This window comes from Accipiter gentilis, chromosome 23 (genome assembly GCF_929443795.1).
Source record: "Accipiter gentilis chromosome 23, bAccGen1.1, whole genome shotgun sequence".
NCBI lineage: Eukaryota > Metazoa > Chordata > Aves > Accipitriformes > Accipitridae > Astur > Astur gentilis.
In genome coordinates, this window is record NC_064902.1 from 2,856,758 (window position 1) to 2,876,754 (window position 19,997).

At 37.5% G+C, this 19,997-nt stretch overlaps 2 protein-coding genes across 2 annotated transcripts in view; one reads left to right on the forward strand and one right to left on the reverse strand.

The window, feature by feature from the left end:
- The window catches only part of TIMP4 (TIMP metallopeptidase inhibitor 4), a 30,223-nt gene extending 21,874 nt beyond the window's left edge, over positions 1-8,349 (forward strand). Inside the window, exons 3-5 of the mRNA XM_049826799.1 lie at positions 3,620-3,734; positions 4,384-4,508; positions 4,681-8,349. Of these exons, the coding sequence (XP_049682756.1) occupies positions 3,620-3,734; positions 4,384-4,508; positions 4,681-4,878 (438 nt within the window). The 3' untranslated portion in view covers positions 4,879-8,349. The remainder of the gene's footprint in view (positions 1-3,619; positions 3,735-4,383; positions 4,509-4,680) is intronic.
- Positions 1-19,997, reverse strand: part of SYN2 (synapsin II) — a 196,055-nt gene that overhangs the window by 85,771 nt on the left and 90,287 nt on the right. The window contains exon 5 of the mRNA XM_049826782.1: positions 11,032-11,121. Within this exon, the coding sequence (XP_049682739.1) occupies positions 11,032-11,121 (90 nt within the window). The remainder of the gene's footprint in view (positions 1-11,031; positions 11,122-19,997) is intronic.

Sequence of the window (19,997 nt, forward strand, 5' to 3'; positions counted from 1 at the left end):
TTTAAATAGCTCATGCTTGTAAGCATTTGGTAAGTGTAAAATAATCAATTAAAATAATATAATGTTGTATACAATCGGTCAGATTTGGCCACCTCCATGGAGCGGGACAATTCACAGATTGCCTAACAACGACACAGAAATAGCTTGCCGGAGATCTGCAAACTGAGCCTCCTGGATCAGTGACCTCACTTTGTGTGTCTCAGTTTCCCGAATAACTGAGAACTTGGTTGACCAGAGCAATAACTTGATAACACTTTTTCTTACCTTTTCCCTCAGATGATAACATTTAAAAGAACCTCAATCAACAGTGTATGTCAAACAGTAGAATATTCTCTTTATACCGTTAAGAGACTTTCTTGAGTGCTTACAGACCGATTTCTCATATTGTAAATTTGATGACCTGCAGTTAGGATAAACCGAACAGTCCTTTTAAAGTCCGATGGCACTGAGCACGTGTTTCTGGCTAACCCTGTGCATACACCTTCACAGGATTGGGGGGGATATGCTAAGAATTTGCTTTATATAAGGTAGAAAGTAAGACTAGACTTGCTAATCACGTCTTTTGAGCTGAAAGATCTATCAAACTAAAACATGATTATCAACTCAGTATTAGTTTTGGTGAATACTTTTTAAGCCACACACGTGTTCACACTCCCCTCAGCAATTCTTCTCCCCTCTTGGAAAAGAAACACAGAACCTATAGAGGTTACACTTTACTGCAACTGTAAATTCAGCAAAATGCTGCTGTTTCTCTTTTATATTGCTCTCTGGGCTGTTTGACATGTAATGTTAGTGTGGCTGGTTTATGCTACTCCTGTTACAAAAATTGTATTTCTGTTATTTTAAATCCAGTGCATTAGGCTTAGCATTAAAGCATTGGTATTTTTGGAGAGAAATATTAAATATGATTTTGTTATTCCTTTTCAGGAATTAAAAAAAAATAATGATGGGGTTTATTCATTTTATACATACGGGTTGCCATGTTAAGGAGCCATACATTTTTTCAATTACTGTTATTTTATTGCAATATTTACAGCATTATACTAAAGAGGGAAGAAAATATGTGATTTCTATGCAATTGAATATTTGTCTTCATAATATTATTGTTATTGACTTGGTCATCATACCTACTCCGAGGAACCAGCTGAATATTAAAACAGTGCCGTTAGCTTTTATGATATTTTGTCCTGTATTATCAGAGTAGTGAAGTAAGGCCCAAGATATTACTGTCATACATGAAATCAACACATTTTGCCAAATTAAACTAGTATAAACAAAATTGCTAAGTATTTTCCACACAAGCTGCATGGATGGAAACCCACTGAAAGAATCGGACTTCTTTTACAAGAGGGTGGGGTCCCCTCACACTGGGAATATGAGGAGTTATTTAAGCTAAACACAACAATATCTACACTTCACAATGATGCATGCAGTTTTAAAGCTGGATATTAATCGCTATATAAAGCTAAGAAAATAAGCCATTATATAGTTGAAAAGGCTTAGAGAATAAAGAAGGTAGAAGAATGTAATTATTATAACAGGAACACACCTGAGACACTGAAAGTAATACAGATAGTCTTAAAAAAAAGTATTGCAAAATCTTAAAGCAACAACCACGTACTGGTGTCAGTGATATACCTCAGAACGACAGGGACATTTTCAATATAGACTTCAGTGTCAGGCTCACATCTCTCTATTCTCCCAGTTCCTCACCCTATTTTCCTAACTCGATAAAGTGCTACCAGAACCTCAAATGTAAATGGAACATACCATAATGCAGAATCGAATCAAGGCATCTTATCCCTTTACAGAGAAAGTATCCACGCTTTTAGGAGATGAGAGGATATGATCGAGGAGCTCAAATATGATTTACTGAGTTAAACAGAAGATTATAATCTTAAGAAATGCTTTAACAGATATCTAGGTCAAAACCCGAGATAGGTCAGACTGTAATTTCAAAAAAACCCCAAGAAAAGAAACACCAAATTCATATAAATATTAACTAGACCTCCACTATAAGTTGCCATGGATATTTATCTTTTTTTTTTTTTTTTTAATAGCTGAATCAATTTGTGTTGTTTGCATAATGCCTCTTAAGTTAATTTAGATCAAGTGATGAGATATTAACAGAAAAGTTGTACCCTACTATACACTGTAGCCCAACCAAAGGTTTCTGAACGTGGAGAGAACTCCAATCAGAGGATACTTGCCTAGTTCACATAGTAATGACATACTGGAAATCTGCATCTGGCACCTGCACCATGAATAAGGCAGATTTAAGCATAGCAGAAGCAGGGGATTCGCGTTTCAAAGACGGCAGAAATCGAAGGGCTGGGTTAGCAATCAGGCAGATTCTCCGCAACACACGTGCAGCCTGCTCCTGCTGCCTCACGTGGGCATCCTTCTGAGAACTCTGGTACTGGGCTGACATACCAGACTACTTTTATCTAATGAAATTGGACACATTTTCACCATCTTTTCTATTATGTTTTCTATTATTTTCACTGCTGCTTTGTACGGGATACCCGTTTGGGTTTTGGTTTGGTGTGTTTGTTTTTTTCTACCAAGTATTTCAAATTCACATCTAATATTTTTGGATCAGAAGCCCAATGACAACAACTTTTGGCTTCTTTTATTCCATAAACAAGGCTTCAGAAAAATCAACATATTACAGTGTATTTTCTAGTGCCCTGTACTATCTAAACCTCCTGAGAGAACTTGAGTAACAAGAACACATTTTCCAGTGACGCCAGCTGCAACTGGGAGAGCCTGCCCTTGGGAGCTGTGAGCCTCGCGATTGTCCGCAGCTGTCAACACACAGCATGATGTCACCGAACGGGGCCCCCGAAGTGTCGGGGCTTCAGTTATGTCATATTAGGTGATGACAGGCATCCTGAGGCTGATTACCCTCTTATGGTTCCTTCTCACGTTTGGACACAACTAAATTTTGGTTTGATCTTTTAATGGCTTATTTAAGAATTATTTTCGTAGTTGGAAACGCTAGTTAAGGAGCAGCCACTCTGAACCCTGCACAGGCTTTGATCCTGAACCTACCCATTTGGGTGCTGCAGGCTATAAATTCAAAGAGCTGGATCCCATTTTCCAACAGTTATTTGAGAAGGTCGCATTGGGCAAAATTCTGGATGGGGAAAACCAGCTTGCTTTAACAACCGAATGTAAGAATAACACTCCTGAAGACCCACCCCATCACACTGATCAAGATAAAATTTTCTGTATTAATATATTGAGGCATTTTTGCCTCTTACAACGCTGCAGCACCTTGTTTGAGATGAATGCTGTCTCTGCATTATTCCTTAAATGGAAGATGCCAATAGAACATGAATTGATGGGGAAGCTTTAAAGATCCATTAAAAGACTGAAAAAGCACATTTAAAAAAATGTAATTTAAAAAAATGAAGACTTAATTTCCTTCTAAAAATAATGGACGCATTTCATTTAGTGTAGAGACAGGGTCTAATTCTTGGTATTTTCTCATACAAGTTCAGACTTTAGAGCCTTTTTTAAAGAGACGCACCATGCATGTCTTTTGGCTGTTGTTTGCAACTGTTTTTTCATGTTTGTTTTCCACTACTGGCTTTCTGTTTCTTATAATTTTCAGATGTTTAAAGGATTTGAAAAGCTCAAGGATGTCCAGTATGTCTATACCCCTTTTGATTCGTCACTCTGTGGAGTAAAACTAGAAGCTAACAACAAAAAACAGTATCTTTTGACAGGTAAAATGTAACAAAATGAATGTACCTATAAAACTAGAACTGCTTAGATTGACTTTGCAAAGATATGCCAGCCCTTGTTAAAAAATAATATATTTATGTACTAAATAACACAAACACAATGAAATGTACAAATTGTGTAAAGCTGTAATTATACCGTGATCTTACATGTTTTCCATCCTTCGTCCAACAATCTTAAAGCAGTTTCGAAGGAAGCCAAGGTCAGTAACTATGTAATTAGTAAATAGGAAGTATGCCATTATAATTTGTTTAAAACCAACAGTACTGATTTTCCCAGGAATGAAAACATGCTTAATGAGACAACACATGCCTACATGTATGCAAATTTAGGGTTTTAAGTAATTACAGATTTTTCTCTGGAGTCCTGAAATACTACTGCATTTGCATCCGTGCCTTGCTGGCAGATTATCAGCATCTTTTGAAAAATATCCTTCTTAAATCTTTTACATTTATTTAGCATGCAATCAGCAGAATGGTTCTCTCAGTTATAATTACATTCATTGACAAAAGTGTGAAACAGGACTAATTTGGTGCAATTAGTTAAAAACTTCAGGTATTCTTGCAATTTATTTCAGTATTTAGGAAACAGTTTTATTTGCTTGCCTTATTTTTCTTATTTTCCTTGCTGTAGGCCAAATTTTAAGTGATGGTAAAGTCCTCATCCATTTATGCAACTACATTGAGCCATGGGATGATTTATCCTTGTCTCAAAAGAAGAGTCTTAATCAGAGATACCAAATGGGCTGTGGCTGCAAAGTAAGTATAGAACGAAACACTGTCTAATGGTGGAACCTACCTTCCAGGCACTAGCAGCTTTCACTGGTGGGAACTGTTCTCCTATACACCATATATTTTATATTATTTGAGAATAAATACCGTTTTAAAGAAACCTGCAATATACTGAATTAATGTACTATTTCACCTTTAGATTACTACCTGCTACATGGTGCCCTGTTCAATCACGACACCAAATGAGTGCCTCTGGACAGACTGGCTCATAGAAAGAAAGCTATATGGGCACCAAGCCAAGCACTATGCCTGTATCAAGAGAAGTGATGGCACTTGCAGCTGGTACCGAGGTGGTCCTCCCCCAGAGAAAGAGTTTATTGATATCAGCGAACCTTAGAATGATCACATCCTAAAAAGCCTTGGAGTCTAATTCCATCAAACATTGCACGCTCACAGCTTTGAACTGCCATCGTCTAATGTATCTGTTGCTTAGAAACAAAAACAAATTGTCCTGTACAGCTAAAGTACAAGTCTGTGGAATTGGCACTCTCGCACGATGAGGAACAAATCTCCTGGAGGTAGCTACTCTGTAAAGTTATGCTTTGCACAGAGAGGCTCAAGCCGAGAATGCTCCCCTATGTCCTCTAAGGCATAGCAAGTTTCCCTTTTACCAATATGAATGTACAAGAACAAAAGAATTGCCAGATTTTTTTCCCCCTATTTCTGTTAACCTACAGATTAAGAGAGCCCCATGTTTTATTCCAAATCTTTTTGATGAACTACGGAATGTTTTATAGAACTATTTTTTTCTGTTTGAAAGTCTTCTGATACAAAAGAATTATTGTACAGTGTATATGTAAAGTATTATAACAATGTGCTATAAAAAAATTCAAAAATCCCTATATTTCCTTACCTGTTGAAACAAGTTGAACACTTCTGTGATTAAAACAATCTGTGCTCCGTATTTTGTATGTTACTTATGTCATAGCTTTCTTTATCTACAGCGTTGTAACTGTCATTGATAACTAAGTTAAACAGCCTTGATAATCAAAATCCTCTTACCCAATTCAATATTCCTATGGACTAGCTATACCTTGTCAAAAGAAAAGCCAGATGTTCTAATGCTTCAGCATTTTATGGAACCAACACAAATAACGACAGGCTAAAACTGCTTATATTTACAGAAACCACGTCCATCATCACAGCAGCTGTAGTACTTGATACTGCTTCTCTAACTATGTGACTGGGTCATTGGATTTCAGCACTGTTAAAAGCTTTGGCTTTAGAAACTCATGTAAAAATATATGCAATAGATATTGAATAACTTACACTGCAAGTGATTTCTAAAAATCTCTTAAACATTTGACCATATTTAATAGTTTAAATTTACATTAATGATTTTTCATTCATGAATACCCATTGTAGTCTGTCATAATGAATTTGGTAACTCATGAACTTATACTAGAGAAGTGTTACAACATATTTTGCCTTCTAGTTTTTTAGTGTCTTAACTTTTATGAATTGATTAGTGTAGTTAGTAACTGATCATATTTAAGTTTACAAAAGTAATTCAATTCACAGTGGTAAAACTTAAGAAATTATTTCAGTAAATGCCAAAGTTTAGACAGTTGCCCTACTGCTTGTGTTCTAGAAACTGAATGAGAACCATCACCCAGGATATGAATCTGTAATAGCTGCCATTTCTAACATATTTTACTCTCTCTAATTTTCTCCACTGAGTTTCTTTCGCTTCATTCCAATTTTGCCCAGAAGTCACTCTCATGTATTCCTCATATGAGAATTTAGAACAGCAAGCAGAGATTTAGCCAGTTCTGTTGTCATTTGATTAGATCAGGTCTATTTAAGGGTTTAACACAAACACTTATTCCTGCTAACCATAGTGTGACATTCCCTGCCTGTGGGCTCATTAAGAACCAGAGCTGTTATTGTCTATTGGTTCAAGGGTCCAGTTTTCCAAATAGTTCCTTTAGTCTTTTTGCTACAGAGTCCTTATAAAATCATTGGGACTTAAACTTGCAAAGAAGATATGCACATCTTTAAGTGTATAAGCATCTCCAATTCCATTCAATTTGATGAAGGAGTAGTTTGGACATAAAATTCAGCATGTCCCATGTATCTTGTCACACCCTAAGGTATTTTGTATTGGATATATAATGTATACTTGCAAAAAAAAGACTGTATAAATGATTTTTGTGGCATGTTCTGTTCATGTTTCTAAGGTTTATTTTGATGATTGCATGAATCCATATTTAAAGGATAGGTTTGAAAACACTTTTGTGAGAATACTCTTATTTACTTTTTTTGTGGCTAAACTTATACAATTCCAATGAAGTGCAATTGGTGCAAGGCCAACAGCAAGGCACACCATTATTCCTTTGAGGAATATATGTCCCTTAATAGTCAACATTCCACTTTTTATTTACTGTACATCAGTTTTGCTGGTTTAATTTACAATCCCAAATTAAAACACCATATATTTGTGCTGCCAAATGTAAAGCCTAGCTCATTTTCTGCTTTGCTAGAGACAAACAAAAAATTACCTAATGATAATTTGGACCATAGACTTGTTATGGCTACTTACATAAACGAAATAAAAAGGCTACATTTCTTCCAAAAAGGAACTGATATTGCAGAGACAATATTGAGTGTATATACTGTCAGTGCTGTGCATTTATGTTACTAATTTACAGAAAGACTTAAAAACAGGCCTTATATCCTCATGTCAAACCAAAACAATTCCTAGACAAGCCTGCAAGAGCTTAATAACCATACAAAGTCTTATTCAAGCACATGACTAATTAATATTCAATACATGTACAGTGTAGCATTTGTTTCCAAATCCATTTTGATGTAATGGTGTCTTCTGAATAGCACTCTGCTGCAAACAGATATTTTCTGCTTTTTAACTCAACATAGTTCTGTTTCTATTTCAGTTTTATAGTAATTAGACCTTCAACTAAACTAACCCAACTCAGATTGCCTTCTTTACATACCTTGTAAAAATATGTTTTCTTTGATATTTATGAACAAACTGTAATATGAATTGTATGCCATAATTAGTTTTAAAAACATTTTATATTTTACCTGCCATAAGATATCCCATAGGAGGTGTTTTGAAATTAATGGCCATCCACTTTGATTTCTGTCTGAGCATAAATCTGGCCAAACTTCGCACAATAGATGGTACAAAGATATTTTTTTTTCTCATATCAATAAATATGGCAAGAAAAGCTTTACAAAAAACCCTCTCAAAATGAGTTGTTATTTTCCCTGAGATTCAGCACTGATAAAGATTCTGAAAAAGATTAACTACAATGCAGCATTCCGAATATGTTATTTTACTATCAAGATTTTTTCTGTAGTGGCATTGATATATTATCAACAGCAGATTATTTTTACAACATTTTATTTTTACTTCTTGAAAATGTGTATGTGTTATATGAAAGGTTAGAGCAGAAGTATAGCCTGGTAAAACATTTGATTTTAATTTGAAAATGACTCACATGACTTATGATAAGAGTAGGGAACAGAACAGAGAAGGGAGACTGTACAGGTGAACGGCTGTAAAAGCAACACCTTGAATATTGCTGGCTTTTTCTTAATGTTCCAGTTAAGTTTTAATTAAATTGTCCAACAATTATGTTGAAAAAGCCGGGGGTTTTTTCATGACAGAGAACACAAGAGGTGGGAATGTAGTGAAATAAAGGGAACTAATTACTGAGGGAAAGGCTGTAGTTATGACTCAACTAGCAATGAGTTCAAAAAGCCTCACAGCGTTTTGTATAGTTTTAATCAGTCCGAGATGAATGTTTCCGTTTCAAAAAGTGTTTCATTAAAGCAGCTCCGTTTTTACACAAAAGAATGGCATCTTTGTTTGTTTACCTTTTATTGCCATCTAAAGACTTCGTACAAATGATCACCATAGTATGAAAGAAGCAAAAGAAACAGAAGCACAACCGTACCTCTGGCATGCTCAGCTGAAAACTGAATTGACAGAGATTTGGAGTTTTCCCCTGCTCCCCCCACACCCCAACTGGTTTGCACTGGAGGGGAGGGAGAGAGGAGGTTACTATCTGGAGAGTAAGAAAGGAAGGAGCGAACACAAGAGGAACTACAAAAAAATTATTTTAAACTGCAAATACCAGATTCTGTAAAAGTAAATGCAAATGAGGCCAGCTATTAATAAACAGTGTTTTAAAAACAACAAAATTTAAATACCATGATATGATTTCAACTCATCAACTAGAAGACTCTGATATCCAAATCATCTTACAACCCATTCTAGAAATTTGAAAAAAATGCTGTCTTGTACCCTGTTGCCTGATTATTTTTGAAGCCACAAATTTCCAAATAATTTATTGAGAAGGAAAAAACAAACAAATAAGCTTCATCACAATCAATTACTACAGCACCTCTAAACGATGTATGGCAATGCCATACCGAACTGCATTAATTTTCTTTAGATTAACATTCATTACGTAGAAATATTAAAAAAATTACTCAGCTGTGGAGAACATTAACATTCAAAAGTTCAAACAAAAGACAAATAACTTATCAATTCAGGCATTAATGAGCAATGCAGATGAATGAAGGGGGGATAAAACCACTCAATTATTTGTTATACTCTTAGGCAAAATATGCCTTATAAGCACATACACACGTTTTCTTGTTTGTGTTCTATTACTGAATTTGAAGTCAATCAGTTGTTCAAGACAGCAGTTTGCAACTGAACTGGTAGATCTTCAACAGGGTCATACTACGTAAAAACTAAAGGCTAACACATTAATTCTTGTGCCAGAATTATAGGATATTTTCTTTGTTTCCACGTACTGCAACTTAGTAATGCATTAAAAGGCCTGCTTTTTCAATAAAATCACAGAATCATAGAATATCTCCAGTTGGAAGGGACCCATAAGATCATCGAGTCCAAATCCCTGCTCCTCACAGGACTACCTAAAACTAAAACAGATGACTAAGAGCATCGACCAGATGCTCCTTGAACTCTGGACAGGCTTGGTGCCGTGACCACTTCCCTGGGGAGCCTGAACAATAGCTGATAAAATAATGAAGAAAGAACAATAAATTGTGCACAGGAAATTATAAACCAGCTTTAATCTTGGACATTCTCAAGAAAATAGAGGGATATAGAACTTATTACCATTTAAAAAAGCATTTTGCAAAACATGAGATGTGGTTCTGCTTTTCCACCTGTTAGGAATGAATCCCTAAGGCATAAAACACTTCCTCTGCATTATCACACACCCCCCCCACACCCCACCCACCCCAATTTTATAAAGTTGTATATTTTCCTGACAAATTCATCAACAAAAAATCCCTTCCCTTCTGAAAAGATGTGACTGTCTGGGACAATATTTAGATCTGCTGCTCCAGATCAGTACGATTCTCCTTTGGCTCTACAAAACTTCTGTGTAGCAAATTTACTAAAACTAGATAACTGTGGTGAAAACTCTTTTCAGAAGTGTCATATGTGACATGAGAAGTGGAAACATCTGTGAGTCAGTAGTCCAAAGAAACCAGAGAGAACTGGGAAAGCAGTATGAAGAGCCATCCTGCTGCTCTTGAAATACATCAAAAAATACAGCAGAACTGCACCATACTGTGTTTACTACCAAAAGATGAGACAGATGTGGGAGAAAGAAGACTTTAGAAAAAATCTTAGTCAACTGCTGGCACTGAGGCTTATCTTAGATGCCACCTATGATAACGAAGTGCTAGCCAGAGTCTCAAGACAGACACACAGCAATTACAGCTTGGGGACCTTAGATAAACAGCTAACTAACATATTTATTATGACCTTGCAATGGCACTTGAATCACAGCTGTGTGACATATGCTGAATGGATTATATTCTAAAAATAATTAATGCTTCTCTGCTAGTCTATTCAATCAACAAATAGCATCCCTCCAGTTTCTCTCAGTGCTGAAAGTATTTTGTCTAGAAAAATAAACCCAGGAAAGAATTTCTGTTTAGAAACAGTAAGAAAAGTAAGAAAAAAATGTCTGCAGCATAAGACAGGTCATGAGTAAAGGTCGTGTTGTTTTTATGAATGCATTTATGTCTGTAAAGGACTGGGAATCAATGTCAGCTCAGGTACATGAAGATCACCAGTCATAACCACCCCGATTTTAGATGAGTTCAAAGTTCTACACTGACAGGCACATAGCCTTGTGCATCATCTACAAAGACAATAAATTCTTCGAACATATCATAAAGGACTAGGCTGGAAACAAACCATAAAAGTAACTCTTGCACTTTAATAGTTCTGTGTCTTTATAAGCATTTAATCTCTTTAAGATCTGAAGTTGGTTAGCTGAAAAATGACTACCTTCACATCTGAAAATCTTCGAGTTAACCATCACAATGCTTTCAAGTGGTCACCCAGCCTCATCCCTCTGAAAGCTTCCAAAGTGGCTTTTAAAATAGACAGTAAATGGGGAAGTGAATTGTGTGTTTACAGTTCCTGTTTTACAGAGGCAATAAGCAAATTTAGCATTGTATTTGCACGTACCATTTCCTTGTGATTTGGATAGAACGTTTGCTCAATTAAAGGGAACTTCTCTGGACCCAAAGTTTTGTAGACAGACACCAGCTGGGCAAACTGTAAAATAAAGCAAAACAAAACAAAAAGCTTAGGAGATAAACCACATTCTACCAAAATGATCTCATACTGTCATTTTGCTTCTTGTCTTCTGTGTTTCATAAACTCAGCAAATACACATACACATTATATACTTTCTCTCTCCTCCTCTCTCAGGGGCACACCTTTTTGATCCATCCAAGCTATGACTTCATAAACACTGACATTGAAATGCAATTTTGCAAGACTGGCAAACAGAGAAAAGCAGTAACTATGTCATATGTAACAAGTCAGGTGAATAACAAACAAGAGAATTTTAATTTCCTAGGCTCTTGCCATGTACCATAGCCACATAGCTATTCTTCCACAATCAACAAAGATGTTGATAATTTAAACAGCTACACGTTATTGCCATTTCTATAAAAGTTTTATTTCTAGGTCCTATATGCTAGACTGTAGTATCTTAACACAGAAAGCAAAACAACATTTAAAGACAAAAAGACAAAGAATTCTTTATTAAATAGAAACGTATTTGGGGGCTATTCTTTCTCTTTAGTGAACAGATCAAGTCTTCTGCTGTAACAGTTCAAAAACTAAATCACTCCTGAAATCACAGCTCAGCAAGCGAGGTTTCTAGGGAGCAAGACGACTTTGGCAGTCAGAAGAGCACTATTGTTTCAAGACTCCAAAGCTCTGGCTTGTACATGCCTGTGATGTGTTTAATTGTCATTATGCCAACATGAGACATAAACAACTTGGCACAACAGTTTGAATAGTGGGATTTGCTGGTTACAAACAGGAAAAAAGCAAAGAACAATAGAACTCTGTCCATAATGTGGTTTGATCAAATACCTACTCTGTTAATGCAATTTAGGGTGCAGGAATAGTTAAAAATGTTTAAAGGGGAAAAAACTGGTGAAAGCTTTGCATCACATTTCCAGCTGGCATAGAGAATTTGTTTAATTTAGTGGTGTTTACTTAGGTTTGGTAAAACATGTATTTAAATTTAGAAGTCCAGTGGAAAATACCTTAATGAGGAGTAGTTTTCACCAAAAGCTTAAGAAATTCTAGTTGGATAGCGTGCTGTACAAAGCAGACCTCAAGGAAAGGAAATATTATCACAGCTACCAAAATAAGGTGGTTTGCAAATAGGATTCCCAACAACTTACCATTTATTTCTGTTCTTATCAGAGATCTAAATTTAAAATTTCATAAGCAAATACTGCCTATTAAATACATGATTTTTGCCAAACAATTGTTATGTTAAAATAATTCTATTTACCTATGTTTAAGTAAAAAAAACCTTTAAAAAAATCCTATGATTGTATTTCCTGTGATTCTTATTTTCTTTTCCATTTTCACTGAAAGCAGGCGAAAGACAGTGACAAACTGACACTATTTGTAGGGGTTGTGGCATTCATTCAAGAGGTAAGAAAGCTGTAATTCATATCAATAGTGGCAACCGTTTGTTTACTTAAAACAAAATAGTATCAACTACAGATAATAGACATCTATCACTCTAAAGTACCCTCTAATTGAGTAATTAAGCTATGAAATAGCATGTAGGAAAAGCAGGTTTAAATTTCCTGAAGCAGAGAGGAGAAATAACTCAGATTTCCCACAGCCCAGGGAATGATTTATCCCTTGCCCCTACCGGGATGCAGCTTCACCTGTGTGTCTACAATTTTAGGAATCTCTTGTAAAACTTTTCTCCCCCCAAAAAAGCAACTAGATAAATTCAACCCAAATTCGCATAAAATTTTGGCATTCTAATTGTACATCCTTAAACCACTAGAAATATTTATTTTCCCTGATTCCTACTGGACGATTTATGAAAAAGAATTTCATTTATGTTTTAATGAACTATCAATTTCTAAGTTTAAATTTTCCTTTTGAACAGCTGAACCAAACAAACATCAGTTATACAGACTGAAGCAAAAGACCATTTCTGAAAATCCTGTTGTATCTGGACACTTTGGAAGCTATACAGAGCTTACAAATAGGCTGAAGATAGAATACCATGTTGCCTGCTTTTCTATCCCAAACCAGGTTTTAAAGGTCTGCTGGAAACTACACTAACAAGTTTGAGTTGATGTTTTCAGACTTTATTAAAAAAACAAAAAACAACAACAAACCAAACCCCACCATATTAATGCTTTGCCTTGATTAGTTTTGAAAATGTTTTGTTTTACTGGGTGTCGTGGTTTAAAGCCCGGCCAGCAACAAAGCACCACAAGGCCACTCGCTCATTCCTCCCCCCAGCCCCTGGTGGGTTGAGGGAGGAGAAAATATAAGGAAAAGCTTGTGGGTCGAGAAAAAGACAGGGAGGGATCACCTACCACCTATGGTCATGGGCAAAAAAACAGACTCAACTTGGGGAAAAAACAAAACCAATTTAATTTACTACCAAGCAAATCAGATTAGGATAATGAGAAGTAAAACTAAATCTTTAAACACCCCCCCCCCCACACACACACACACACACTCCTTCCTTCATGGCTCAACTCCACTCCCGGTTTTCTCCACCTCCTCCCCACAGGGGCACAGGGGGATGGGGAATGGGGGTTACGATCAGTTCATCACTCGTTGTCTCTGCCGCTCCTTCCTCCTCCTCACCCTTCTCCTGCTCCAGCGTGGGGTCCTTCCCACGGGAGACAGTTCTCCATTAACTTCTCCAGCATAGGTCCTTCCCACAGGCTGCAGTTCTTCACAAACTGCTCCCGCGTGGGTCCTTTCCATGGGCTGCAGTCCTTCAGTCACAGCCTGCTCCAGCGTGGGCTTCCCCACAGAGCGGCGGCCATCTTGGGGGGCATCCACCCCCCTGCTCCGGCACGGACTCCTCTCCCCGGGCTGCAGGTGGGCATCCGCTCCCCCGCTCCCCTCCACAGGCTGTGGGGGACGGCCTGCCGCCTCACCGCGGGCTGTGGGGGCACCCCCTCCTCCCCGCTCCTCCTCCCCTCCTTCCTCACTGACCTCGGGATCCGCAGAGGGGTTCCTCTCACATCCCAGTCTCCTGTTCCTCTCACATCCCACTCCCCCGACTCCCTCACGGGGCGTTCCCCTTCGGAAATCTCTTCTCCCAGAGGCGCTACCGCCATTGCTGAGGGGCTCGGCCTGGGCCAGAGGTGGGTCCGGCTCCGAGGCGGGGGAGCTTCAAGCAGCTTCTCCCAGGAGCCGGCCCTGCGGCCCTTCCCCTGCTACCAAAACCCCATCACACAACCCCAAAACACTGGGCTGGCTAATATGACCTTAAATTACACTTTTAAACCAAATTAAAGTTTATCAAGTTCTTCCCTGGGCAAGGGCATCATCTTTTTAGATGACAGACTAGTAAGTTATTATCTAATCCAATGCTGAGTGTTTTCAGATATGGGATGTTTGTGAAATAGAGAACACTGGTAGAGCTACTCTATATTTAAAGTACTTTATATGGATGCCAAAAACCCTGGGAGATTTTAACAATTACGTATAAAAAGAACTTCATCGAGCGTAGTATTTCAGCTGGAGTCTTTTCAACATCAAGAAAAAATGAGAAAGTGGAAAAAACGTCTTTTTGCTCTTATTTTAGCTAGCTGAATTTATTTCTCATTTTCAAACTTTTTATCTTATTTTCAGCTCAAAGAGAGATATTCTCAGGTCCATATATTTATGGTTTTCAGATTATTTTTTAAAAAGGAAAATAGTGGGATTTTGTAGCATTCTTTGTAATGTCATCTTTTCTCTTCTACTAGGGATTAAATGCTTTCACATCTTGGCCTACGGATTATTCCTCCAAAAAAGAACAGGAGAGCACCAGCTGCAATTTTTCTCCTCTCCAACAAAGTATGGTATGGATGAGAAGAAATACTTAGTCAAAAAAGACACTTAGTCCCTTTGATTTCATATAAAAGCTTTATGGGGTTTCATTACACTAAGAATGGAACACTATAAATTTGAATTCATAGTCTACTGTAATCAAGCAGTGCACGGTTACAAAAAATCACTTTGCCAACTTCATGAAGATTTGAATAATGACTTTGCTTATCACTTTAGATGAGTTAAAATGTGCTTAATTACATGCATGCCATCCCTGAAATGCTTAGATTTTCTCCTGAACAAACTGCACAAACTTTTTCCTCAAAGATAATTAGATATGCTCTTTAAAATTAATTACTCCAGATGGTGCTTTATGTCACCTTTAATTCCAGCAAGCTTCTAATGTCTCTCACCAGACTGAAAGATATATATCATTGTCCATTCCAGTGGAGAATTTCCTGGGATGTTGAATAAGATTTTCATACAACAGACTACTTCACATTTGCCTGTACAGTTGCTCCCTATCAGGGAAGTACCACTGAGCTCTGTATTATAAAACCTTTTCTGTCAGAGATTTTTCTTCATTGTGAGTATTCATTATCTGTGCTCTTTACAAGTTAAGGCTTGCTTCTGCTGACAGTGGAAGAACTCCAGCCAGCCATCTAATACTTCATCGTAACAACTAAAATGATCACAAAATTCTCTGGATAGTCTATTTCACCAAACCAGACAAGCTGGCATTCTCTAGGACTAGAGAAAAAAGGAAAACTTTGATGGGTGAACACTTTTTGAATCCCTCTGTCATAAAAAAAATGGTGCTTTTAGCTGTGATTTAACTTATCTTTGACTGCTCTAAGGTGTGGGCACATCTACAGAATGAAGAAATTCCATGCAATACTAGTTTACTTCTGGATTTCCATATATAAATTTGCCTTTTACCAAACGTATTAAATGCGTATCAGTGTTTGTGGCTGAAATTACTAAAATAAAATTTCTAAGTTTCTAATATGATCTCAATATTCAGTATCGCTGCCAGCTTTCTCTGAACATGTATTACTTAAAAGCAGATGATGCAAAACAGTTTAAAAATTGGGCTGTTATGCTGATCAAACATTTAGACAGAGTAAAAGTTTCATCCTATTGTATACTTAAAGCATTCCTTTGTAAGACTAAGAATTGATGAAAGACAGCTTTCCATGGAAATGCTGTAGTGGTTCCTAGTATTTCTCTGTGAAATGCACAGTAGAGTAAATTATGCCTGAATATGTGTATCGTTACATGCGAGTGCAGCTGGGGGCCTCAGCAACTGGATTTTCCCTTTGAATATACAAAAGGAAGCTCCCTTTTCCCTTACAGTGACCTGCTGAGGTTTCTTGTAGGGTCTGTAGGTTACAAAGCTGAAAGCTGAGAATGGTTTGTGCTACATTTCTATTATAGGAAACTAATAAAGAAGATGACACATTGACTTTTTTATCCCTTTCAGGTAGCACCGTGAAAAATGTCCGGAAGTCCTTTTTTAGGCTGAAATGTCCATTTCTAGGCTGAGGTTCTGAAATGTGGCTCGTCATTCCAGAAAAACATGATTGCCTTGTAAGAATAAGAGATGTTCAAAAGCACAGACTGAGTACCATTAGCACAAACATATCAGGGGTCCTTGGTGGCCAACAGATTAAGACGCAAACATTGTAGACCCTTCAGAGGGAGAAGAAATTAAGCAGCTGTGTGGAAGGGGCTAGGAGGGTACATTTGACACATGCACTCTGTGCGAGTCAATTGACTTTAACCAAGATTTTTCATTATGTCTGTACTTTAAACACAGTTCCTGTATTTCTCTTTGCTTTGGTGTTTTTTTTTCTTTAAATTACTACTACCTGGGAAGTAACTGTCTTAGTCGTCTTATGGTCTTCATAATATCTGCTCTTTGTTGCGATTGGCGTACATATCTTCTATTATTTAATGTTTACTAAAACATTAAATACTTTTCCAGAAGTCTGAGTCCATACACAATTGATTTGCTATTTGATACCTCATACGAGAATCAAGCCGAAAAGACTGCTGACTGTAGCTTACGTACCTCTTTCTGTCAGCAGGAGCTGACAGACAACTTAATGAAACTATTCAAACTTTCAAAGTCAATTCAAAGTTTGACATGGCAGCTGAACAATGAACCATCGCCTACAAATCAGTTTGGGCACATCAATGGAATACAGAAAAGATGGGAACTGACAGAAGAACTTGATGTTCCTCCAGCAGTTTTCCATTATTACAATGCAAAGCCAAAGACAACGCAGTTGGACTATGACTGGAAAGATAACTTATACGGACCCTGCATCATAATTCAAGTGGTAGTTTTATAACAGAGACGAGTTGTTTCCTAACCCTTTGGCAGCCCAGCCTCACACGAGAACATGGTGATGATCTCTGCCTCGCCAAGCTGAGCTGCAGACCCCCACTGCATTTTTAATTCAAGCCCTGCAGCTTGACCCATCCCTCTGGCGCTAGCAGTATCTCTTCCTTCCACCTTTGACTGCAGCTGGTATTTCCTCACCTTCTTTATCTTCAGCACCCTCCTTACCCTCCGGGGTGCTTGTCTGCATCTACTGAGATGGAGTTACTAAGCCTGTGTGGATTGTGCTCACCCTTCTCAGAACCATTTGCGTGTCTCTGCTCCATGTTACCCAGACTTTCCAAAGGCATTTATTTGGCTTCTGCACCTCTCCTGCAGCATGAGTACTGCAGCCTGTATTGTCTCCGAGAGGCACATCTCTCCAATTGCTAATCACTGCTGCAATTAACTGCTGGAATATTTTCACATCTCTCCAATTGCTTCTGATGAGATATACAAACCATTAAGAATTTCTACAGGGTGCAAAAAACCAAGCCTTATATAAAAACCTCATGCCCTTGGAAGAACTGCCTGCAGAGCTCCCACTTAAAAATTACCAGAGTGCATCCATGAGAGGAAAAAAAAAGAAAGTTTCCTACAACAGTTAGAAAAGCAGGATTTAAAATAAAAAAAACTAGAAGAGGATCACAGTCAGAGACATAAAAACATTTCATCTTGGCTTGCAAAGTTGGGTAGCAAGGCATCTGGCAATGAGAAACACCTTGGCTAATGAAAGAGGCAGTGACAAAATGTGTAAACAGTGAGGAAAGTGAGATTTAAGGAAGACATGCAGATTAAAATGAAGGAAAAGTAGCCTATGAGCATAAAAGGCAGAAAACAGATCAAGACATTTCTGTTAGAAAAGAATTAGTGAAAATTAGTACCATAAGGCCTAGATCAAGAGGCCTTCTGGAACTTTTTATTTCAGAATGAAAAGTTACAGAGGGAAAAAAGAAGTTTATGGAACTGAGTCATTCAAATAAAAGCCATGAAGACTCCTTCTTGGGTGCACTTGGCAGCAATGAGAATGTGCAGTTTATTCCACTATTATGGGAACATCGAGTTCAGTGTCCTGTTCAAGGAAACATATGTGCACCTGTGTATTTTAATGGGGCTTGGGCATGTGCTTAACCACTTCTCAAAAGGGTTTGGGGCTCACCATAATAAAAAGAGGGTTTATTGTTTTGGGGGCTTTTTTAGAGATACTAAGATCGTGAGACTTTACAGTTAAAATAGTAAGTTTTTATAAAGATAATTAATTCAATGAAACTTCACAGTAGAGGAAGAAATCTATCTTTTAATGCAAACTGGTTTTGCAGATATAGCCCTCCCATATTCATTGTTAAGCAGTCTTGTAGTTAATGAAATTTTGGGTTGGTGTTCAGATGTGTCTGTATGAAGTTATCTTCAGGAAAAAAGCATTATTTATGTACTTAACCATTGAAGTAAGAAGTAAAGCCCATTATAAAGCTAAACATATGGTTAAAATAATTTTTTTTTCTTTCTCTTAAATTGTACATAGATGCAATCATTTGCACCTACAACTTTGTTCACAGAATTCAAACTCAGTCAAACTGGGCTTCTTACCTGCATGGACTTTTCTGTCCCGAGGTCCTTCCTCCATTTCAGCAAGATAAGGAAGTCTGGAAAACTTTTTCTCAAATTATCCACAAAGCTTGGCAAAGCTTAATGATAGAATGCCATTCCTCAGACAAGACCAGCCAACACGCTCTCTTTTAAGCCCAGCACAGAAAGTCAGAGGACTTCTCTGAGGTGGCTAGCATCCAAACAGAGCAATACTTCAGAGCATTTTGAACTGAGCCATAAACTAAAGAAGATACTTCACAGAATAGGTGTGTTAGTTACTACACCTCATAAAAGAAACGAGTGCATTTGGCATCCATTTCAGATGCGAACTGGAGCTAAGAATAGAAGCTAAACATAAAGGAATGACAGCAAGGAAATCAGACGGCAACAGCAGCACTGGTGGGAGTTTTGAAGGTAATGTGGGAGAACAACACTTATGTAGAGGGAGAGAGGGGACAGGCAGGAGTGAGGATTGTGATGGGGGAGCCAGGACAATGGGAGGGATTTTCCTGGATGGGTGACAAATTCCTTTTTCAGGAAGGGGAGTCTAGCTCCCCCTCCGCCCTGATTCTCCTCATCACTGAGTCACCATGGTCATATATAAAAGAAGCAAATATAATCTATACCTAGATTTTGGCTGGAAAAAATTATCTTCTAAGGTACTTTAATAGCGAATATAACACACAGGTTTCCTTTTTAATTAAATATTAAGATTTGACAAGAAATCAAAGTTAATTTTCATAATTTGGCCTTCAGTTATGGATATTTGCCTTAAGCAGGCACAAAAGAGGGCTTTTCGATTTCAATACTGTAGCAGAAACAGCAGATAATACAAAAGATATGATCGACAGCTTTACAGTCCTGGTATTCAGATTAATCTTACAGCCTTTATTTAAACATAGTTTCTTTCAGTAGAAGGTAAGAAATGGTTAAAAGTCTGTTTCAATTTTCTGCCACTAGAAGTGTTCAATGCAAGGAAAGTCTGCAACGGATGTCAGGAGTTCCCACTGCTGCTCTTTAGTGTGGAGAAGAACAGGGCAAAGTGACAACAACCCACCACAAAATTCAAGAATGCAGTGTAAAAAAAAAAAAAAAAAAAAAAAAAAATCTGAGTCTACTTTTGCATTCA